General features: G+C 35.0%; 1 protein-coding gene across 1 annotated transcript in view; it reads left to right on the forward strand.

Moving 5' to 3' along the window:
- LOC106638276 (fatty acid synthase-like) overlaps positions 1 to 25,457 on the forward strand; it is a 1,454,996-nt gene that overhangs the window by 404,165 nt on the left and 1,025,374 nt on the right. The window contains exon 7 of the mRNA XM_089598131.1: positions 23,224 to 23,517. Within this exon, the coding sequence (XP_089454257.1) occupies positions 23,224 to 23,517 (294 nt within the window). The remainder of the gene's footprint in view (positions 1 to 23,223; positions 23,518 to 25,457) is intronic.

Here is a 25,457-nt window from a genome sequence, read left to right on the forward strand (position 1 = left end):
CTATAATTACATTCGTATGTTCTACTTTTCTGGTAATAATTAAATTGAATATTACTGTTATAAAGGTAAGCTTTTTGTGCTTTTTATTTTTCACATTAAATGCTAATAATTTTGTAGGAAATTTACAACGTTTGAATTATGTTTATATCCTTAGAAGTTATCTCATTACTATAAAATTACAAAGTGGCTTTGTCAGCAAGAAGTATCCAGTAAAAAAATTTTTGAATAGATTAGTAATAAAAATATATTTATTTTGACGTATTTAAAAGTAAGTGCTTACAACATGTTGTATGAGTTGAAACAAAACATAAATAACAGAACCAGAATGATAAATTGCATTAAAACAAAAAAGAATGTGCTGACAGTGGCAATCAATCCCGAGATGGCAGAACGATTTAAAAAGTGGCATAAGCCTTAAACATTTAAGCGATTAAAGCTTCAGACAAGATTTATTTTAAAGTCACAGGTGTTAGTTTATAGCTCCTGCAGCTTGTCCAGCAGTTTATTTTTATTATTATGAAGGAAAACAATTAATTGCTTATTATAGCTAAACTGCCGTTCTTTGAAACAAGCTTAATTTTTTTACTTATGAATTTTAAAACAAGTATTCGAAAAACGAAAGAAATAAAAAAAAGAACTTAAAATCAGAACTCTGTGTGTGGTATGATTAGCATTAATTTTTGTAACTTCAGTAAATAAGATTAATATATTACATTAATGCAAGATCAAGAGCAAGAGTCAGTTAAATATATTGCATATAATTGGTTACAGTCAAAAGAGAAAAAAACTTGTATTGTTGCTCGATTCGGTTAAATGCTTAACTATATAGTGATAGTTAACATTTTAACTCCTTTTTTCGTAGGCAAGTAATTGGTATACGTTTTCCACGTGTTTCCAAAATTTGTGCTCATATGCTTATTTTTACGTAAATTAACTCCTTTTTTTGTAAGCCCGCACTCTTGACACGATTGTCGCACTTTCCAAATGTGCGTTTGGTTTGACGGCTGGCTATGGTAGGTTGACCAGATCTGAACCCAACCAAGTTGCCTTGCATCGTAGCATTAGCGATAGCAATCTCTCTACTTACCTATGTGGCTGATAACGGCGGACGCTCAGATATGCTAAAGTTGACTTTATGGATGCTTGCTTCATTGTATTTATCAAAAGTTTAAACTTATTTAGGTGTGCATCCCACAGCAGATAATCCTTGTCTAAAAATGAAATGACCATCGAGATCCAAGTGCAAATCACGCACTTGGCTGGGTTGGCCTTTGGGTGATGTGGCAGGGTGATACAATGTTTGATACCATATATTTTCTTAATTTCTTGTTACTCCTCATTAACAAGCACCATATCACTGTGGTTTCTCACGCTTAGTACCAATTGCTCTGCCACATTCCCTATGTCTTTTATCTTTTTTTTTAAGCAATTTTAACTTGACGTATTTGGTAAATGGAACATTAATAATAAGGATTTATTTATATCCTTTTTTTGTCAGAGGTTTTGATTAGCAATATCTATTGCGATTGACAGCCATGGTTGTTCAGTACTTTTCTCCCTCATTATACATTCGGGCATTGTCTGTAAGACTTTCTGCTGTTGGCACTCTGGTCTACATTCATAGACGTACTGGACTACATCTTCAAAATAACGAGGCCAATAACAGTAGTTGGCTCGACAGGCATAAGTTTTTTATAACTTCATGACCTGCTTGGACATTATCGTGAGCCCTGTGTAATGCTTAAACGTGGTGCTCCATCAGTAGGATGATCTTCTATTCACTTAGGTTATCAGTCATTGTATTGACAATAGAGTGAGGTTTGTGAAAGAAAAAGCTTTCGTTATTATGTTTCCAATAAACATACTTACATAGGAGTACTTGTGCTCCCCTTACGTGTTTTACGTACCAGCCATCACTAACTTACTCTATTTTGGGTTTTATTACTGCAACTAAATTTTCTTGTTTATAGAAGAGGGCATCCAGCACCTGCTGTTACTTTTTCTTACTATGAACAATTTTTGAATCGTACATCTATAATGCGGTGTTTCAATGAGCATACTTTCCTACTGGATCCTTTAACTTATCGAGCCTCAATAGACGACTGTAGTTGGTTATCATGGTAGTACGTTTTCCTTGTTTGTAACCTTGTTATTTATCGACAGCTTTTATCATAGCCAATTACCCTTTTTCTGTCACCGTATAGTCTGACTCTTGCTTGCTTAATGTGCAGTGGATATAGCAGATCACATGTTTTTCACCATCCAGATTTTGTGTCAATACATCTACTACGGCAAAGTCACTAAAATTTGTATGCAGGACGAACAGTTTGGAAAAATTAGAGCTTAATAAGACATGTGCTTTGGTTGGAGCTTGTTTCAGGCTTTTAAAACCCAACTGCTGTTAATCAATTGATTACTGTTTTACGTCTTTTGACATTAACTGTGTAAGAAATGTCTTCTGTTCAGCGAGATCAGGGATAAATTTTGAATACTATTGAATCGTTCCTATAAATCTTTTCAGTTAATTAAAAGTAGTGGGTACGGGATACACCGAGATAAGTTTGACTTTCGTTATGATTTGCTCAAATATCTTTGCTGTTAATTACGTGTCCAAGGTACTTGACCTTTTCATAGCCAAACTCTGATTTCCTGTGGTTTATTATGAGATTCGCCCCTTGATTGCTTTTTATACGACTTCCAACCCCTTAAGGTGGTCCTCATGGTTTTCTATGACAATACGTATTTCGTTTATGTACGCATAAGTATATGGTTTCTATATCAGTTCAACAATGTGATCTATGACGGTTTGGAATGTAGCTAGAGTGTTTGTTAATCCCAAGGGCACACGCACAGATTAATACAATTTTCTCCCACATAGAAGAGTGGTTGTAGTTGCAAATTTTTTGCTTTTCTTATGTAGGACAACCTTATAAAATCCGTTGCTAATATTGATTCTTCGTATGAACCTCGCACACCACAATTTATCCAAGCCATCAATCATGACTTGCGTAGTATGAGCGTTGTTTCGTGTGATTTCGTTCAATTTCCGATAATCTATACAGAAACGAAATTTTTCAGATTCCTTTGGTGCAAGAAATTGACAGTTATACCTAGCACTTTTAGATTTCTTGATGACATTTTTCTTTATCAAACGGTCTATCTCATCATACGCGATCTGCAAGACTTGAGGCACCTACTTTGAGTGACGTCATTTTGTGGGGGCTGGCCTTAGACATCTATACAGTATAATAATTAAGGACTAGAAACTTGATATTTTAGAGGATAACTCCTTAGAAAAATAGCTTACTGTACAAAAATGACCTCATTTTCCAACCCATCTACTAATACTGTAAACGTAAAAACATGAAAGTAAAAGAATGAATTGAAAACTTGGACTTTATTTGTGAAAACATAAAACCATGAAGAATAAAGCAAAGAGAATCTTACCTTTTAGTTCCACGGTTGGCTAGCAACTAACCATGTAAACTTAGAATAATAATATGTTTTTACGCAAATCAAAGCGTTGTTCTTTTTTTTTATAAAAACACTTACCAATTAAAAACAAAACAAAGTTACGATTAGAAAAGATGTATTTTTTTAAATAAATTAGTAAAACATGATCAACTTGAGAATTATCGAACCTAACGGCCTCAAACCCTTATCTTAGGCGTTCGCGCGCGTATTTGAACCCTTATAACAAGAGATAACAAATATTAACGCACGAGGTTCATAAAGTACTTTAAAAGCATTTCTTTCAAGTACTGGTGGACAACAACAAATATTTTTAAGTTGTTAATAAATAAATAAGACAAAACAAATCTTTTCTTTACAGCTTGGAATATAATTTTACTCACGTCACAAATACCAATATCAACGTCTCTGTCGTTTGCTTAATGGTTGGTAGAACACCTACGATGCCCTGAACTGATAGTTGTTTGCTGTTGCTGGCGTAAATTGTAGTATGACAGGATCTAAGATTTTCTTATCTCTTGGTGACTACGGAGATAACCTCCTCTTAGATAACAGTGGACTACGCCACTATCCACAAGAGCTTGCACTTTAATACCTGTGACATCAATCGGTAAGTAGTTATGTAGGTCCTTTGCTAGAACTACGATCTCTATCCCGTTTTATGTTTCAACAGTTTCTTACCTAGGTTCTTGACCCGTAACAGACCCTATGTTATTGACTAGTGGCAGATAGCTCGATTTCAGACACTCTATCCACTTATTACTTCAGGGTTAGGTTAGAAAGTTTTGTTAGGTTGGTAGTTGGTTAGGTTAGTTTATTATAGACGTCCCCAGTTTCTTGTTCCTTGTTGTGCTACCAGTTAATTGTGGAACTGATTGTCCTCACCACTGCATTTGTTCAGCATACTATAGCAGTGATAGTATTTAACCAATATCAATGGAGAGCCAACAGGGTAGGTTGTGAAAACTCTCCCAGCCAATATACCTGCCATCTACTACACCTCCGTGTATCATGTAGTGTGTTTACGAACCATGTCAAAAATGTCAGTTTTATCAAGTCTTATCGCTAAGCAGATTCTTTTTAAATCTCTCTCAGTTTTAATTGATAATCATCTTTGATCTATTTACTGTTTTATATAGGTTATTTAGAGTTACATCTTGTTTTGGTGAGGTGGCAACGACTATTACTGCCCCTTTTCTTTGCCGTGTATCTATCTCTTTGTGCTACATTTGAGACACTTGTACCGTTTGTATCCCATCTTTTTACATTTGACACAGTACTCTCAGTATGAAAAATCATTATGCTGGTCTCTGATGTTGTGATAAATAAAGCATGGACGGACTTCGTTTTCTGTATTATTTTCTTAATTGTTGCCTGGTGACTTGGCCAATTAATTTTTTTTCCCACAAGTTAACATTTACGTACTTTAGTGACGCTTCGTGGCTTCCTGTTTTGCTAGCCTTATATCTCTTAGTATCGTATACTCCAGCGATCAGTCATATATCAGTTATAAACTGGTCCTTCAGACCATCTTGGCCCGTCCAGAAAATTTTATATTTCAGCAGGCCAAAAGATCTACATCTGCCTTTCACATCAACTCTGCAATTCGCGTTGATGTGTTGACATTCTCCCGCCAGTTATTATCAAGCCTTGTGGTCCACATAGGGGGTTAGCATCAGAAATGTCTCTATGAGCCCCCTTGTTTACCTTAACTTGACTACAGTGCTTGAGTGGTAGTAACCTTCAGACTCCATGTTAAACTGTCGTTTGTGTCCTGAGAAATTACTCATAATATTCCTATGTATCAAAATTGGATAATGCCGTTGGTCGTCAGTAAATGCATGTTTGTGGAATTCATAAGCTAGGGCAGAAATAATTTTTGTATTTAGAACGTAAGTACTTTTAAAGTTTCTCACGGTGTCACGCCTTAGTTGTACGAATGAATCGTAGTGTGCACTTGGGTCACATTTGTAGTGTAATGGAGTTTCTTAGGCATTTGTGATGGCCCAGCGGGGTGATATTTGACCCCGTCTCTACGTTACCATGTGTGATCATCCACCTGCCGTATTGTCTTATGCCACCCCATGTTACCGGGAAACCGCTTACAGCACCAGTTCTCCTATTCCTGGATTTCAAACCAACTTATTGGCTATCATAGGCAAGTGATAGATGTGCTCCGTCGTTAAGCCCTGAAGTGTACCTCACGTCTATATGCATGGCCCATACCTTTGCCCTGGTAGCTTAACTCACCTCAATGTCGTGTGTCAAGTTTGCCCCAGGATTGAGCAATGGCCCTTCTATTTATATATTAGACAGCCTCTTGGAAAAATTCTGAAATATCTTTAGTGTAAGTCTTTTATTCATGCTTTTAAATACTTCTAAAGCATACTCATAAATGTCTGCAAGCGCGTTTTGTTTATCATGCTTTATTGCTTGCATTTTGACGCAATTGTCTTGCATTCCCACGCTTTGTAGATCGCAACGTACCTAGCATCTGCGTACGGTATACCACCAATAGTGAAAACAGATGTGTGTATTCGCTGCAAAACTCCACTTTCGATAGTCATACTTTTTCTTTTCAACTTTCCAAGAAACTAGCATAATTGTAAGTAAGCGTTTCTCGTAAAAGCCTCGCCTATTTCTCACAATATACTTGCTAAAATTTACTACTAGTAGTCTTACACTTATTTAAACATAACACTTAGTTTTCTAAGAACGAGGGTATGAACTGAAACGAATTGACAAAAAAACGGTAATGTCACTTCTTTTCATGTGCTATATAAATGAAATGTCCTTCTCTTTCTCTTGGCAATGAGATTGATTTGTATTTTTTTAACCAACTCTTTGATTATAAGATGTGAGTCGAAGTATTAATAGTGATTAATAGGTTCTGAAACGTTCTGGTGCTCCTTACTTTTTTTTTCATTATTGTAAAAATTTTGTGTAAAAAAAAAATTGATATGATTTTGTCTCTTTATGAACGTAATATGACATAGTACAATCTCTTTTTTGTCACCGTACTTCCGTAACAAATGCACATGAAGGAAGACAGAATACTATTTAAAATTATTTATATTAAATTAAATTATTTTATTTGCTTCAGAGAAAATAAGAACTCCATCCCATTTAATTTCAGTTGACGTTAACATGGTCATCTTTATAGTCTTACTCTGTACAAACGCCTATCAGCTTAGTACAAAAAAAAAGCACTGCAAACATAAACCACTTTTATTTCTTACATGGGCACAATTTGTTCTATTTTTTTGTTCTAGCATTATCTAGCAATGAAATATAAAAGCTTGCTTCTACAGGGTTTACGAGTTCACAGTCAACAATCACTACAATTATTATACGATTTTTAAATGATAATAGTGAATCTTTTGACAACACATTCAGAGTATCTACATAAATTTTCTCATTTATAGTAATAGGTGCACTAGAGTTATCGTTACTATTACTGTTCTCCTGAGTAGGATTGTCGCTACTTTCTCCATACCAGGCGCTTCCCTGGGTGGCAGATAGGGGCATCCTCTTGAAATATGAGGTGACGATGGGCCGCTGGAGAAGCTCTTTCTGGTGGTGGTCGCGGGCGTGGATCAAGAGGCCTGTGTGGCGTTGGCGTGTATATCTGTGGTAGTGTAAGCGGGGGACTTGTGCCCAATGTCTCCATAGTGTGGATGCATAAACCGGCTCTGCTTGAGCTCCTTGTTCTTTGATTTCTGCTGCTGCCGTAGGTAGCACTCCATTGCTTGATGCGGGCCAAAAAAAACTTGCACCCGTCGTGTATAAAAGTAAGCGGTGGTTAAAACATTCTTCTCAGATACATGCATCACACAGTCTCACTAAACAAACACAGGGAAACTTACGGATTGTTTTGGATTGCGTGTGGCGGGTCCTTTTCCGGGCTTGCATTGGAGGCCTGGTGGTGAGTAAAGCCAGATTATAAAGCCCAGGTAAGTCTGGATAACCACATCTGATATGGCTGTACGCCTCATAAACAAAAAAGACGTGGTGGGCCGACTAAACTAGGCTTACGACCACTGAGAAGGCTACATGGTGGCACCCTAGTGCCTTAAGCCAGCCCGTTTTGTTGGGTTGTCTGCGCAGTCGTGGGACTGTACACCTGCCACTCGCCTAGTGGGAATGACCGTTGTGTACCAACATATACATACATTACACACAAACATCATTCTTACACTTCTTACTTAATGCCAGGGCAGTCTCCGCGGGTGGGACTGAGGGAGAGTGGCGACTCCCGGCTGGCCCGAGCAAGTAGCGGTCTTCTCTGGTGACAGAGAGGGCCACTGCCCTGGTTTCAACCCTTTCTAAATATTTATTTCTAGGAAAAAACGGTAGTGCTGGCCATTGCGGGTCAGTACGACACTAAATAAAATGCCAAATTAAAAAACGTCGATGCAAAACTAGTACCGCAGGCGGTGACCTCTCTAAGAGAATCCGCCGGCAGTTCCGATCCGGTGAAAGCCTGGGTGACTATCGCAGGCTCCACTGATTCTAGGGAAGGAAGGGCCACAAAGACGTGTTTTGTGGCTAACAGGGACTTATAAGTGTTCCATGGCCTTTTTTTACAAACGAAGGACGAAGAGGAAGCCTGTCGAGTATAGGCACTTACGACAGCGAGGACAGCAACGTGTCAGTATTTAGCAACCAGACCCGGGAGGAGCTTGCGTCTTTAGAAAAAGGTGTCGCTATGCTCAGAGTAAAGTGACAGCAAGTTTTTGATAAAGTCCAATCAGCAACGGAAGACATTACAAAGACGCTACAAATGATTAACGATAAGTACGGCAACACAGCGAACGCTGTTCAAAATGGGCTCAAAGCGGCGCTTAAGCATCTTCAAAAGGCAGAGGTGCTAAGAAAAGGCTGTCTTATTAAAAAAGATTTATATACCAACGTTTGAAAGTCGTCATTTTAATCCCTGCAGTGGAGGAAAAAAAGGCGAGATAATGTCCGACGGCATGTACAAAAAAAAACCCTGAATGCTGCCCATAAAAAAAATAGAACGAAGTAAAAGAAACAGGAGCCCATCAGACAGCACTGAGAAACGCCAGCAGACTATGTCTTCAAAAAAAAAGAAAACAGGTAGTGGCAAACAAGAAGAAATTTCCCTAAATGACAAAACAAGCCAGAAGAAAAAAGTGGACGCCACAACAACAGTAGTAGTGAAGATGGCTGAAGAGCAGACCTTTGCAAAGGTGCTAAGGACGATGAAGGCAAACTTTGACCCTGATAAGGCTAATGTGGCAGTCCAAAGTGTTGTTACGTCAAGAAAAGGAGACATACTCATTAGGGCAAAGGTGTAGAAAATGCTTTTGCATTCTCATAGCAAATTGAAAAGTTGGTAGCCAGACAGGGTACTGTCAAAATTAGCAACAGAAAAGTGACATTAGAAGTCCGAGACCTGGATGTTATTGTAGAGAAAGATGAGGTCAAAAAAACTTTCGCTAGGACTTTTGGACATCAGAGCCAGGAGCTAGAAGTAGCTTTCTCAAGACTAAATGCCAGAGGACAGAGGCTGGCTTTAATGAAGGTGGACGAAGCATCTACCAGACAGGTAGAAAAGGAAGGCAGGTTACGAGTTGGCTTTGTAAGATGCCAAATTCGAAAAAAAATTAAAGTAACAAGATGTGACAAATGTTTGGGATATGGACACGTCTTAGGCTACTGTAAAAACGAAAACACATCTAAGCTTTGCTTCCGGTGTGGAAGCTCAAACCACCGGAAGAAAGAGTGTCCAGGCCCAGCACGGTGCTTCCTTTGTCCAACAATGGACAACAAGCACGAAGCAGGCAGTGGGAGCTGCCCTTTATTTAGAAGAGCCGTAAAAGAGGCTAGGGATAAGGCCCAAGCAAGATCAATACAAGGCAAAAATGCCTTGAGTTGAAAGACAGGCTTATGTGGACCCACGCTGCGCTGGGTACTTTTCACCTATCAGCAAGGGCAAGCATTAAGCTTATAAGGGTGCTGGCTAAGTAGGCGGCCTACTTAGAAGCGCTAGACAAGGTGCTGGTCCTCAGGGACCCCGAGTCCTTCTTAGAACTTGAAAGCATCAGCACCTCTAGCAAATGGTGGTGAGTTAGCTCCTTAATGCTGTGAGACGCGATGGTCTCCCTGGTGGCTCCACCCTGAAGTATTGCTAACGCGGTTTCGGGTGGATCAAAAGCCACGCGGCATGGGGGGGGTCTTAGTGGGTATGGGTGGTCTAATAAAAAAAATCCTTCGAGTCCCACACTACTGCTGTCCCTGCGGTGTGCCTTAATGCATTTTTCCTCCCTCCACAAAAAAAAACAAAAAAAAAACCATTACTGTTCTGCATATAAGAATTACTTGCAGAGCAAAGTATCACACATAAATTATTCAGATTGCATTAGCTCTCTAAAAAATAATAGGAAGATATTATTCTTATAATGCTTTATGAAGACTATCAATGACATGGAATATTAATAAAAAAATGTTCAAAGAAAACGTAGTGGTGGTGAGGAGAAGTTTGATCTCCTTGTACAGTTGATCTTTTAAATTGAATAAATAGTATAGAGATAAAAAGTAGAGATGATAAAAAGGGAGAAAATATCTGTATAGGATAAAAAAATAGACAAAGATAGTGATTGCCTTGATTTTAAAAACTCTCATTTGCAAAAACAAGTGTGTTTGTTCCATTTGTTGTTTTTTCATCGATCCGTTGGTGACAGTCATAAGTTTCACATTAAATTATTTACTTTCTTATAACATAAAATAAAGTTTTTTTTTTTTAGAAATGTATAATAAACTTTTTGTTTAGTGATTTTAAAAGTCTTTATCACGAATTCTTTTAATAAAGCTCATCATTTTTTATGTTTTTGTCAACCATGTTGAATCTGAAAATTTAAATTAAAAAAATGTTATAAGTAAACCATGTTCAGCAATTCAAAGAACCTATGATTGAAGATTTTGTACTGTATCATATTATTTAGAAGATTCATCATTAGATTATTCTAAAAAAGTGCCTTGAACTTATAAAGGATGAAATTCATTATAATAGTAAGATACGTTGACTTTGTTATTGACATTTATATTTTAGATAACTTCTTGGTATCCTTTAATATCTTTTAATTGCAGAACAATAATGAAAAAGGGTTTTATTGAAAGAAAATTGGAAGATGGTACTTTATTTTACTAAAAACAATATGAACTAGTTTCCTGGGTGGAAGAAATAATCCTGCATTTTTCTTAAGAAAAATTATGAAAAAGTAAAGGTACAAAAAAATAACTGTCTTTTGGTAAACTAAACAGGCAGATTTAATCTTCTCAGAACATGATTGAACCAATAAAAAGAAACCGTGTCATTTATCTTTTGATCCTCCAGAACCTTTGATAACTAAGTAAAAATAATAGGTAGACATTTTAGAGATCTTTCTTCTAACAGCTATATGAGCATTTATGCAATGAAAATAAGAAAATAAAATAATTTATTTACGTATTTATATCCCTCTAACAGTCTCTTTCTTGTTCACTAAGATGAAAAATGTTTATTTAATAGAATTAAAAAAGATGCGAAAAAGAACATTCAAATTAAGGGTCACATATTCTAAAGCGGAATAGAACTGCCACCTAAACGTATTAATCACAGTAAGAAAATTCGTAATCATGCGCTCCTATAAAGAACATTAATTTTTACTTAACAGAATCTAATAAAATGTTTTTTAGCAAATAGCTAAAAAGAAGGTGCAGAAACTATGGTGGTACTCCTACGTTGACGTAACATATAATTATGTTCTAAACTTGCGCTTAATAACCCAAAATACACTAAGTGCACACGTGCTATGCAATAACAATCGTGATAACCTTCGTACCCAAAAGGGCACAAATACTTTTGAGCGGGGGAGGATCAAGTTTTAACAGCCTGGGGTGGCTGCTGTGCTGTATCGCGATGTACTTACTCGTGACACACAGAGGTTGTCACTTCTACCTGAAGTGATACACTGAAGGTGTCTTGTTTCGCAATCTAGAAGCTGCCACTATTGTCACAAGAAGTAGCGGTTACTCTAGAATTTACATAGGGTACCAATTACGGTTTTAGTTTTGGACCAATCTCGAAGTTGACTATACTTTTACGAATAGAGGTGTGTAACGATGCAAAAATGGCCTCCATGCCTTAAAATTCTCTTGCTAATATAACGTATATATAAAGAATAATGGTTTGAAGCGTCTTCAAAGTGTTTGTTTTTCTGGAACTGTATATACGCGAAGAGGAAAAGAAAAGGACGCCAACGAAAAACCAGTTTAGCAGTGGAGACACAACAGTGCCAGCGAAAAAGGAAAAAAAAAATAAGAACGCAACTACTGGGACACGCAGTAGCTGCTATGTTAAAAGTGACTGCAAGGGGTGATACGTAGAAGCAGCAGTGGCGGTGGCCATTGCTCAAGCGAGATATCTCAAGTCAGTCTCAAGGAGAGTCTCAAACTATCCGCCTAAGAACAAGCAGCAAGAGTTTCTGCGATTTGTGCAGGTTTTCGTAGTGAGAGCTAAAAGAGGAAGAGAAAGAAAGAGAGAGAAAGAGAGTTGTCAAGAAAGTGTGTAGGTTTTTGAGAGAAGAGAGGCATGTGCGCAAGTCTAGCAGCTGTTGTGTTTCTCCAGGATGACATAATATTCAGGTCAAGGACTACAGAAGCCACTGAAATAAGAATAAAACGGTGAGAGAGAAAGAAAAAAGAAAGAGTGAAGCCTTAGGACGAACGATCGGCTTAAGGACCCCAAACGACATCGCACTGGGTTAGATTTGCGGACGTTTGACCAAGAGGTGAGGCTAGAGAGTGAGAGAGACAGATTTGATTTTGATTCAAAATCTAACTAATTAGGCAAAGAGTATTACACTCAAATGGCAACTGCTGATACACAAAGATTTTACAATTTTTATTAATTTAACTTTTACGTGGCTAACTGTTAAACGTGATAAGACCTATGTTTGCATTTAAATACATTTAATTTTGTTTATAGTAACACAACACCTGCAGGCTTATACAAAAAATTTTAATTAATAGTGATAATCATACCTTTAATGCAGCCATATCAACATAATCATAATCATATTCATAAGCGCCTTATACTGTTTTGAAAATATCTCTTTAGTCCCTACATACTTGGTAATCCGTCACTGTGTTTTCCCGAATAAAAACAATAACTAGTTGCCGTAAGAACGCTCAGTAAATTAATCTGCCTTATATCCCATGGAATAGTATCCCACTGTCATATAGCTTTTTGGGAAAGGCTGATGCATATGACGACAGTGATGCAGGGGGGATCATAAATGTTAGCTGATAACGATGCGCGGAGCGTCGAAACTCAAAATCGAGGGAGCAGATCAAACAAATACGATGGCTCACCCAAGGCCAGGAGCTTACAGACAAATACCACAAGAAAGTACTTCCGTCTGAAGCTCAGTCACAACCAACCCAGCCTATTATAATACAGAGAGAAAGAAAGAGAGAGAGAGAGAGAGAGAGAGAGAGAGAAAGAGTTTCAGAAGTAGCAAAAATAGTGAAGCAGAGAAAGAGCGAGAGAGTAAGAGGTAGTGCATGGGTTGACAAGGCAAAGTTTACGTGAGACTGTGAGGTGCAAGCTCAAGACTGCTGCTATTATTAGCGTGTTTCACTGAGGGTGTGGTAATAAATAGCAGAGAAAATGAGAAAGTGTGAGTGTAGAGAGCAAGAGAAAGCAGGGTAGAGTAGAGAGAGTTTGAGTTTAACATAGCTCATTAATACCAAAGGGTACGTATACCCATATGTTAAAGGCTCTTATATATCAATAAAAATCATAAAAAATACATAGATATCTCACTCACAAAAAAAGATACATAATATTGCCTTAATATTAATCGCTAACAATAGCAGTAATATACTTAAATGAAAATATAGTTAGTAGTTAAAATTTTAAGACGCATTTATTAATTCACTTTAAACTATCAATAACTGTTACATGAAAATCAGAATAATATAAACAAGTTACTGCTCTCATTAAATTATAACCCTTGCAGAAGTAGGTGCTTTGTACCATGCTTCATTAAAAGACTCAAGTAAGCCCCTCAGCTAAATGCGGGTGGAAATTTGATCCCAATACATTATAGCACGCAAAAAAAAGTGACTTAGCAATCCAGAAGTGCAGGTGGCGTATTTGAATCAGAATGAGGGGGACGTTCAGAACGATGCAGCTCCTCACCTGCCGGTGGGAAGAGATCGTACAAGTACCGAGGCTCTTGAGTGCTCCATACCTTGTATGTTACAATCGCTATAAAATAATAACGTCTAACGCTCGGGCAGTGCCACCCCGATCTCGCATAGCATGAATTTATGGACGCATTACTCTTAAGATTAAAAATATAGACCGTAGACCAAACACGCATGATCTAAGTGAGGAACTATCGCAGCAAATACATAACCCCATGAACCCCTAAGAAAATAGCTGCCACGTAAGCATACCAGCTTAGGTCGTTTAAAAACACGACCCCTAATGTTTTAACCTAATTTATAAATGGAATCACATGACCACCGGCCACAAGTGGTGGCAGTTTAGTCTCATCTATACGAATTACAGAGAGAAAGAGAGAGAGAGAGAAAGAGAGAGAGAGAGAGAGAGAGGGAGAGAGAAAAAGAGATAGATAGATAGATAGAGAGAGAGAGAGATGGAAATAGACAGAGAGAGAGAGAGAAAGAAGAGGAAAAGAGAGATAATACAGTTGTGTATGGGATTAAGGAGGAAGTGTACGTACATAGTAGGTGGGTCTAGGATGAGCCAAAGCCCCTCCTGGTCCAGGACGAGAAAGCCATGATGAAGGTGCACTAGTGACGCACGTCGATCAAAGAAGAGTCACTGCAGCGCAGTCTAGGTGGTTGTGTAGAGCCTTATGCTGTGTATTGTATAAGGAGAAACTGTGTATTATTGTATAAATTAAATAAGTAAATAGTTAAGAATATTTGCAGGTGTAAGATTATTAGTTTTCCCCGTAAAACCAGACAGCTCCGTCACTAATTCCTCTTTTTCATGAGAAAAAGCCCAAGAAATAAAAAGGACAAGGGTGACGTATAACAAAATTTGTCAAGGATGTGTCAGCGCCTCTTTTTATTTTCAGGTGAAGAATCAGTGACACAGGTGGTTGCTCTTAATTACACGTATAAAATGAACTTGTTATTTATTTCCATGGTCTAGAGGCTACTAATACCGTAACAAGTAATAATGTAAGCCCTGGAAGTTATGTGCACGTCGAAAAAAAAGTGAAAAGGTTGGAGAACTAAATAATATTAATCAATCTCACTTTAATTTACCATATAATTCTGACGTTATATATGCAGTGAGCCACCATGAGGTATCCAAAACCAAGATTAAACCACACTCGTGAAGGACCGTATGGTAGCAGAGATATCCGAGGCCTCTGGGTCCTTTTATTAGTAGTAGCAGACCTTGATCACACGTTAGCTAAAAAGTTACGCAGAAAAATTTGTCGGGGGAAAATCTTTAAAAAAAAAGACACTAGACAAAAATGTAATTGGCTAGGTATGCAAAAACTGACATTTATTACACTAGGCTTGCTTTTCTACATGTGCTCAGAGAGAGAAAGGTGATTTACTTTCTTGTGCTCTACCTTTCTTCTTTATGTAACTTATAATCAACATCAATACAGACTATTTATAATGTTTACTAATGCTTAGCAATGTTCGTTCATTTTATTAAGCTTGTTGCGAAAAAAGTTCTTAAAATGGCTTAATATTTCATTCAAAGGTTGGGTTGATTAATTGTCCAGTGCGTTATGATAGTATTAATAATTTTAATAAAAACAGTTATTAATTAGCAACAACGGTGGCTGCTGTAGTAAGGTGCTTGACGTGAGCCATTGATTGCTAACTTAGTTAGATTGACTGTTAACTTTAATTAAGTATGAGTTGCAAATGTGGTTCAAAATATTAGTATCATTTAGTCAACTCATTTTCTTTGCTTGTCATTGGAGAGAAAGTTGGCTCGTGGTTCCCTGGGGAATCAGCAACTTTGGTACCCACGTTGGAGGCAATAATGTGGACTCTCTCTTAACATCTCAAACTCAAGTTAAAAGGAAAGGGCTATAAGCTTTACACTTTTCTTTACTGTTAAGAAAATAACAAAATTTTACCCACATAACGAATAAGGCAATTGCAGATGGCTTATAACATCGCTTGTGTAATAAAAATAGTTTGCCTACTAAATGAAATGTTAGCAAAAATTAACGGTTATAACTAGACAGTTTCTTGAAAGCTCAATAATGTTGCTCTGTCATGTGTATCTCGGCTTACACTTCTATATGTTATATGTAGCTATTGCTTACTGCAGGTATAACATATATGTGCTCATTTTTAAGTCTTTCCTAAATTTTTATATTTTCTTAGTGCAGACATTTGGATTCTCAACTATTCAAGCGCTTAACCTTATGTCTCAGTGTAGTTGCTTAACACCAAACTTGTGCATCCTTTGGTTCTAATTTTTTTTATTTGTATATAAGATAATATTACTTTTTTACTTTCAGTCAGCAAAGGCCAGCGTGCATGTGCGTGAATGATATTTGGTTGAAGTACCAGAGCCACAAGCAAACTCGCACATAATTTACCTCTTTTCAGATACATGTAGGTCCTTGCCTTACATGCTTTCCAAATAAGCTTGGAAGATCTTAAAGGGATAAGAAATAAAAATGTTTGGTAGTCACATTAATAATAGTTGACTAATATTTCAGTACCGTTAAAGCAAGTTACATACTCTGACATACGACTTATACATACGACAAAGAGGAAAAGTTTGCTAAAATAGAATTTGAAGTAAAATATGCAACATTGAGTAGATCGGGAAAATGCACAGCGTAAGATATACAGTGAGAAAAAAAAATTCTTTCTCTATGTAAGGAGTTGCATGAAACTTCAAACAGTTTTAAGTTCCAACAGAAAACGGTAGCTAGTTTTAGAAATTTGAAAGAAGCTTTCTTTGCATTAAATGTTTGCCACAATAATAATTTAAGAACAAATTTTCCTATTTTAGAGTTTAAGACTGCATGTGGGCTTAAAAATCTAGTAAAGTCTTACTACAAGACAATTCTGCAAAATTTAATAAACTAAAAATGACAGTATAACAATTATTTGTTACAACAAAAATGTGTATTTTTATTAATACATTTTTTTTCAACTTATACTTGTATAAGCACATTCTGCCCTACGGAGTGAATCAACGATCTTAGACTGGTTACCTCAAAAAAAGTGGAACAAAGCTGGATTTTGCTTGATTTTTCCCCTTCGCCTCGGCCCTCTTGACGTACTTCCGGTCCCTTTACACCACCCAACATTTAACTTTATCGCACCTTACCACCCAACATCATCAAACTATACGAAACCATGCATTTTTAATTTAACTTATTTTTTTTTTTTAACTGATTTCTAAAGAAAACAAAAACAAAACAAAGTAATTTCCAAAAAATTAAAACCCCGTTCTCTTGCGTACTGGGCAAGTCCCTTATTATTGTTATGAGTGGGCCCGACAATGCAGAACCGATTACTTTATTTTATCTTACAGTTCGTAACTTATTTTCAATAATTATTATTTTTAATATAAATTGTTTTCAATGGAAATCATTTGTATAGTAAGTCTTTATTTAATGTGTATTTATTTATTTGATTTTATTTGACATTAAATAAATAAGTTATTTAATAAATGAAATATTTTTAGTACATGTGTTTTTCAAAAATTTAGATCATTTATTTATTTATCATTAATTTATTAATTTTCAACTATTATTTATTATTTGTTATTAATTTATTATTTATGAACTATTTTTTTTATTGATTTATAATTCGTTACTTCTTGGGTAAATAAATTACTGTTTACACAATTTTTTCACATTTTTTTAGAATTTTCATGAATGAAAAGAAAAAGAATCCGTACTGTATAAAAACAATAATTGATTTTTATTGCGTTCCCTTCTTTCAAAATTTTTTCTTTGTGATTAGGAACAAACTTCAGAGGTAGGAAAAGCCCAAATATATGCTGCAAAGCTGAAAATTTTTTTCTCATAAAGATAAACTTACATACACGCTTTTACGCATACTTGAGCCCTTTCTTTTAAGGTATTAGAAAAAAAAAAAAACATAGATCGAATTGAAAATAAAACAAGTTTCTTAATATTTATTTTTCATACAAATAAAAATGGGATATCTGCATAGATGTTAAAAATCCAATTTAAAGTAATTTATCTATAAGATTACTTCTTAAATTGTAAACTTTAAAAGTTAAACATGCGAAAAAGAATACAGTTAAGCGATCTGCTATTTTGTAAGGATATTTCTTATATACTTCCAAAGTTGTTTTTAAACCATTAGAAGATTTTATAAAAGGTCACAGTCTTGTACTGGCCAGCTGCCATATTGTGTATATTGTATTGTGCCATAAAATATTGTTTATAATTGTTGTGTAATAAGATATCAAAGTACTTTCTACGCCCACACCAAACTAACGTAGGTATACTTATTTCAATGACAGTTGCACTACCTTTATACTTCATGTCGTTGTATACTAGGTATACTTATACTTGTGATGATTTTGTTTGCGATACAATTTTTTTTTCATAAATCATAGTACGAATTCAATCAACAGAAACTCTAGATTTAAAATATTTTGTTTCACTACTTGAAAAAAATTATAATTTAAAAAAAAAATTAATCCAACAACAAAGTTTGCAAGCATCCAATTTTCTAGAGCACGTGGCATAAAGTTCTCCCAAATGATGATTAAATTGTTCTCCCTTGTACTCTGAAACTATCGCCAGGTTAGTTTTAAACCTACCACATGCTTGTGACGTCCTCTTTGCAAACTGATCAATTCCATAGGCAGCACTCGAGCCCACATGACTTGGATGACAGATCCATATTAATAATCCACCGCTCTCACAGCCTGTTGTAGCGTCAACACACCTGTCTAGCCCACATAAATGTATAGAGCAAGTGATTGTAATAGCACATGGGAGAAATGATATGTACATGTATACAGAAGGATGGCTCTCACGACAAATACCAATGCTTGTAAGACTTACGTATATGTGCTAGATACAGAATGAATCTTTGTCCTGAACCCTAAATACTTGGATATTACACTGAAAAAAATTCTCTACAATTTTGGATGAACACTCCACCGCCGTTTCAGTGGTTCGGCCAGTGGTAGTTGGCTGCAATACTAAAACAGCAGTGTGCCAGGCCGTTTTGGCTTGGCTCGTCTGCTGTTGGCATTATGCCTCTACCACGTGACTTCAGTATATATATGACTAATGTAGAGGGAAAATAACACAGGTCTCATGGGAGGAGTCTTGTTTTTATTTTTTTTCGCACTTAAAAAGATATTGAGCTTAAAAATGTTGTTAATTCCATGTTACTGACATAATGAGAATTACGTAGTTATTTTTTTCCTTTGGTGAATTCGTTCATGAAGGTTGAAACAGCGTTTTCAACGTAAACGGAGTGCCGTTTAACCCTACTTTGAGCTGTTTCTTTATCTCTGAGTATCAGCAGCAGTAGCGCAGCAGCAGCAATAGCTGAAACAAACAGCTCAAAGTAGGGTTAAACGGCACTCCGTATATGTTGGAAACGCTGTTTCAACCTTCATGAACGAATTCACCAAAGGAAAAAAATAACTACGTAATTCTCATTATGTCAGTAACATGGAATTAACAACATTTTTAAGCTCAATATCTTTTTAAGTGCGAAAAAAAATAAAAACAAGATTCCTCCCATGAGACCTGTGTTATTTTCCCTCTACATTAGTCATATATATACTGAAGTCACGTGGTAGAGGCATAATGCCAATAGCAGACGAGCCAAGCTAAAACGGCCTGGCACACTGCTGTTTTAGTATTGCAGCGAACTACCACTGGCCGAACCACTGAAACGGCGGTGGTGTGTTTATTCAAAATTGTAGAGAATTTTTTTCAGTGTACATCAACTTTCATAGTGGTGAATCAAAGGTAAGCACCACCATGGTATGAGTTTCTATGACCCAATTTTAGGGATCCTAATCAGTGCTCGAATAATGCGCCCCAATGTGTACATGCATTTTACATGGTAATCTTGCATTTCATGAGAGCTATGTATGCCGCACGTATCTATCCATATCCATACACTGACTTTCACCCCAATCCCTCATCTTCCATAAATTGTCAATTCCGAGAGCTGTGAGCACTGCTTTTACAATCAACGAGCATCTGTAGGCTTCTCTGATCTATCGCAATTTCTCTTTATCAAACCAGGAGCGGAGCATGCAATGGCCTAATGTACTTTTTCTTTCGCTCTCTCACTGGTCATTCTATTCCTTACCACTCATTCTTCTCCAAGCCATCTATTGACTCGATGATAAGGCTGTTGAAAATGTGGCGTGAAATTATTATCTTCATAAAAATGAAAGACTTCAGATTTTCTTGCACTTGTATGGGTTTGTTGAAATATGAGGAGGATGTTGATTGCAAAAGGAGTTTATAACAGTGTAGGGTAAGCTAGTTATCTCTACACATTATGAAAGTAATTCTTAACAACCACCCCAATTTTATAAAGTAATAATATCATGTCAAGTATAATCCAATAATATTGATTATTCACACAGCTTGAAGGGTTAAGCATAAAGAAAACTTGTTGGCCAAAGTTTTCAAGTCAGTTCTTGTTACATCTTAATGCAGCCAAACTTTTAAACCATCCACAAACAGCTCACAGAGGTCTACTTGATAAAAAAACTGACACTTTTTAGTTACTTATGGAAAAAAGTATCTTGTAATGCGCAATCAGACTGGGGTGAAAAAAACTAAAGCTTGAAATACATGGGTTCCCAAAAACAGAACTTAAATGTTACTGGGGCTAAAATACTTCGGAATTCGTCGTTGGTACAGAATTGACTATTATCAATAAGTGCCATAAAACGCCAACGATCTTCTATGTTTACGCTTATATGTAGTTGGATAAGCGAAAGATCCACAGAGGTACAGCTTTTCTTGTTCTTAGAAAAACCTGTCCATCACATGCTCATGGGCATGCACAATTTTCTCGTTGATTTAGAGCACATGAGGAAACAAGCTTACGGTAAACACACGCATGTTCACGATGTGATACAAATGTATGTCTGAATGTTAAAATTTTTTTTTGCAAACACGAGAGAACTGGGTGCGATTAATCATCTCTTTTATCACAGAAGCAGCAGCAGCACTCGGGTCGATTCCTTGTTGACCCACTCGCTTGAAGCTATAGTTGCACAGCTCTCACTACTACTTTTTGGCACGCGATTCCAATGCTGCTACTGATGCTAACTATTTTCATGATATTTTTTTTCTCTTCAATCTCGGTGCGCCCTCACAGTCTTGTTTAACAACTTATTTCCAGAACACTACTCCGTATTTGGTTGGTTCAGCAAAAACTTTCTTCACGTTACATCAACGTTTGCAGTACATAAAAGTGTTTGTTAAATCTACAAAAATGGGTAAATGTGAAGTTGAATATAAAGAAGGAAGTCAAGATATTGTTTTAGAGGAAAGCGGGTAATGTCATCGGTCATTCAAGTAATTGAAAACTTGATTGAGCTAATACAAATATACGGAAAAAAACAAAAGACTTACTCTCCATTATTTATCTTTTAAGATCTACGTTTTTTTTCTATTATCTAGAGTATCTGAATGATTTAACAACAACTAGCAAGATTAAATTAAAAAATTATTTAAATATCTTAGTATTATAGATAAATTATTTTTTATTTTATCAAAAATATAACTCACTTATTCATCGTCATGATGCTTATTATTCATAAATTATTGTGGAGGTCAATGAAAACTGTACATATGCAACGAGCTCAGCTAACCTTCGCATAAATCGTAAGCATATTCTGCATGTTAACATCTGCGAGCACAAAATAATTCTCATCGTGTATCACTCTCACTTGTAAATTCGTGTGCATTCCGTTTTTTCTAACTAAAAAAAAATTGGTTCAACATCGTCGCACGTGTGATAGAATGTGTATGTGTTATTTTTTACATACACACAAACATGCACACACACACCCTTACACACACATACAGTGCTCAATGACTTTGTATTATTTCTTTAGTCACTACATCCTTATTTCAGATTTTCTTGACTCTGTTGTACTTGATTCTCCTGTAATGCAACCTTATTTTTTTGTAACCTTGAAATCTTATTCACGTATTTTATTTATTTTTGTTTGTTTACTATATAAATTTAAAACTTATTCACTTGGTATTGCTATTTCTATGTTGATTAATTTTAGAACTTTGATTCCAGCGTGTTATGGTGTGGTTTGTTACAATGACCCTTATGTAAATTTTTATTAATGAAATAGTTATTTATTTTGTTTAACAATAAATGAAATTAATGAATAAATGATTTAATTAAATATTCTTTTTGTTAAACGTTTTTTAATTTACTTGGAAATTATTATATTTTAGCAGAGCAGCTTTTATGTATATTGACGAATATTTGTTAATTTATTATAAATTTGTTACTTTTATAATAATTCAATAACTTCTTATGCAATTTTTTCAGTTCTTTTAAAATTTTTAAAGATTAAATAAAAATTGTTGTCCTGTACGGATACAATAATTGATTTTTATTGTGTTTTATTCTTTCGCAATTTTTCCATTCCTTAAAAAAGCATTTTTTTAAAAGTTACTGGGGAAAAATCTCAGAGCAGTGAAAGGAGTGCAAATACCAGCAGCTAAGTTGGCAGTTGTTCTTCTCATATGCATGTACTTACATACATGCTCTTACGCATACTTGATCCCTTTTTTCTGAATTTTATGTAAAAACCAACTTGTAAATCTATGTAAAAATTAGAAAGGTTGATTTAAAAATAATCTTTAATACTAAAAAATAGGAGACTTCTACATATCGTATAAATGCCATTTTATGTGATTCTTTTATAAAGTTACATGTTGAATTGCGATTTTTTAAAATTAATCATAGAAAAAGGGTACAGTTGAAGAATAAACAATAATTTTTTGTTACTTTTTAGGTACAATTATATTTTAAGTATATAAAATAAACTAGAAAAAAGTGTATAAGCGTGACAATAGAGATGTAATCAGCATTGTCAGTAGGAAGTTGTTCTTGAGTAGTCGGAAAATTCAATGAAAACACACATTTTTATACTGATCATTCAATACATTGTTAATGTTGTATTATGCATTAATACACAGCTTATAATCGTTAATTTACTAAGAATTAAAAAACCTTAACCTGGAACCATACCTAATCAACGTAGGTATACTCATTTATACGATAGTTATACCACCTTTGTGTACATTATCGTTACATGAAAAGTGTATTTATTTTTTAATTAGGTTATCAGACACATTATTCCATCAAAGTCTAACTTCTTACTTTGGTACTTAAGCACCTATTGTTTTTTTATCATCATGACAACGAGGAAAAATTAAGTTTAATTAAGTATCAAGTAACTTAAGGGCAAAAGACATATTTCCTTAAAAAACATAAAAATTTTGAAATTCATACATTGTGTTAACAGACATTTCCTTGCATATTAGAAAAAAAAGGGCTTTTCCGTATTTATTGTAAGTTTTAGCTTAAAAATTTCTCTTAGTTGCTATTTTTTTGTAATGATAGTCTTATAACAATTAATTACTAAGTATAAAAACAATGTTAAACGATTTCTACTATTCTTAAGGACTAAAAGTTATTATTGTTCCTTTTCAGATGATCATAGCCTCAGAGACTGGCCAAATTGCACCAAATTTGCATTATGAAACACCTAATACTATGGCTCAAAGTTTAGTTGAGGGTCAACTGACAGTACTAAAAGAGCTGACTCCTTGGAATGGTCTATACTCTGTTGTTAATACAACATCGATTAACGGTACGGTTTCTAATACCATTCTCAAAGCATCAGAAGTAACAAAAAAAAATTATGGAGCTCCTAGTGATGATCTTCCCCGTCTTGTCATTGTTTCTGGCCGTACGGAGGAAGCCATTGAATCTTTATTAGATTACGTGAGTGAGCGTGTGTTCTTGGAATTTGTTTTTCAAAATAGTTCAAGTATTCTCATTTATATGAATTAATATTAGATTTTATGAAGTCTGATTATAATTATCAACAATATTAATTTAAAAGTACGAAAAACAGTTTTTACAAAGCAGTAAAACTCTAATGTATTTGCGATAGAAGTAGTTGCGAACGTTTTTATCCACATATCAAGTAGAAAGTAAAAAACTGCCTTGTACGTTTTATTTCTACGTTATTAAAAACTAACGAAAATAAAAGTATAAAAGGTTCTGCATGACCTTGTAAAGGTAATATTATGTATATACATGAATGTTATACACCTAAATACCTAAAAAGATGCACAAAAAAATTAATTTCATGTCCATTGTTTTTGGTATTTTTCCTGATGGGCTACCTAAGGGTTTCTGTAGAACTACCGTATTAAGTAGTTTAATAATATTTGCATTAAATTAGAAGTAGGGTAAGCCAAACGATCTTATATGTGCTACATTGATTATAAAAAAAGACGTTATTCGTTGTATAGCTTAGCGTTAGAAACAAATTATTCACAACTATTTACAAAAAAGACCTGTAAGTTACTTTAATACCTACATTACTACTAAATCAATCTTAACACACGTTACACTGATAACAACTTATTTCGCAGAACGTAGCTTTAGCTTGCTCACTTGAGGCACGAGGCTTATTAAAAAGTAAATACAGAACTCATAAATTATTACATACACATTTATAAATTGTAATGGAATTATTTTAAACTATTTTTTAAAATAACTAAACAAATTCGAATATATTTAACTGTTTTGAGGCATGGTATACAATAAAAATGTTTTTTCTTGATGGTTAGATTTTATGTGTACCTTTTAAAAAGTAAAGTGATAAAAACCATCTAACAAAACTTAGAGCTCGAATCAGTTAAATATGTTAAGATAGTATTTTGTAGGGAATTTCTAAAGCCTTTTTACACCAGCAGTTAATGGTATTCTTCCTAATAAATCTGTAGCCTTCAGAAGTTCTGAAATCAAAATATTAAAGTGGTAAAGTCTTTTTTTTTGGCACAGTATACAATTTAAATAATACTTGCAGTATATTACTGTCTAGTATTTATTTATCAACAAAATTAAACTAAGTAATATTGACTTTTGATGGGTATGCTATATAAGCTGTTAATTTAATGAATAAAAATAATACCTTTCCTTTTTTGTATACTTTTGACATAGCAAGACATGAAAATACTATAATGTGAGATTTGCATAAAGTACCAGTAAAAAGTCAATATTACTTGGGTTGATTACGTTACAGTACAAGTACTAGACATTATTATACTACAAATACTACATACAGAATTTATGTTGCACCAGAAACAACAAACTTCACTATAGTTATACTGTGATTTTGAAACTTTAAAAGCTATGGATTCATTACAAAGATCAGAAGATTATTCGTAGTAGGATACAATTAGCAATAAAGCATGCTTATTTTTTAAAAATTTGCTTCTAACGCGAAAAGAATCCAAGCAATGGTTCAACAGTTTCAGAAATAATCCTTAATAATCTTCGACTCAAAATTGTATCAGCTAATCAACCAAAAAAAAATGCTAACAATGGTAAAAAATTTGTTTTTTGCGTCCAGAAAAAAACTGGAACGTCAGACAAAAAATTATATGGGTGGAAACAATGCACAATTTTAAGACAAAGAAAATGAGCTGTATTGAAAAAATTCAGTCCAGCCATTTTTTTTGCTATTTGCAAAAAAATTACTACTTTTAATCATTTGTTTAAAAATCTATAACTCACGTTTTTTTCAATATTAAGACTTCAAAATTAAATTTGGTTTCAACCGTGCGTGGACAGTCACAACTCTACACGAAGCGTTAGGGGTTGTACACAGCTTTCTTCTCTCTGGTTAGTCTGTTAGAAAGAGTGTTGTT

The sequence above is a fragment of the Copidosoma floridanum genome, unplaced genomic scaffold, assembly GCF_036245765.1.
Source record: "Copidosoma floridanum isolate Cflo_tuat_1 unplaced genomic scaffold, Cflo_Japanese_pri ptg000005l, whole genome shotgun sequence".
NCBI classification, from domain to species: Eukaryota; Metazoa; Arthropoda; class Insecta; order Hymenoptera; family Encyrtidae; genus Copidosoma; species Copidosoma floridanum.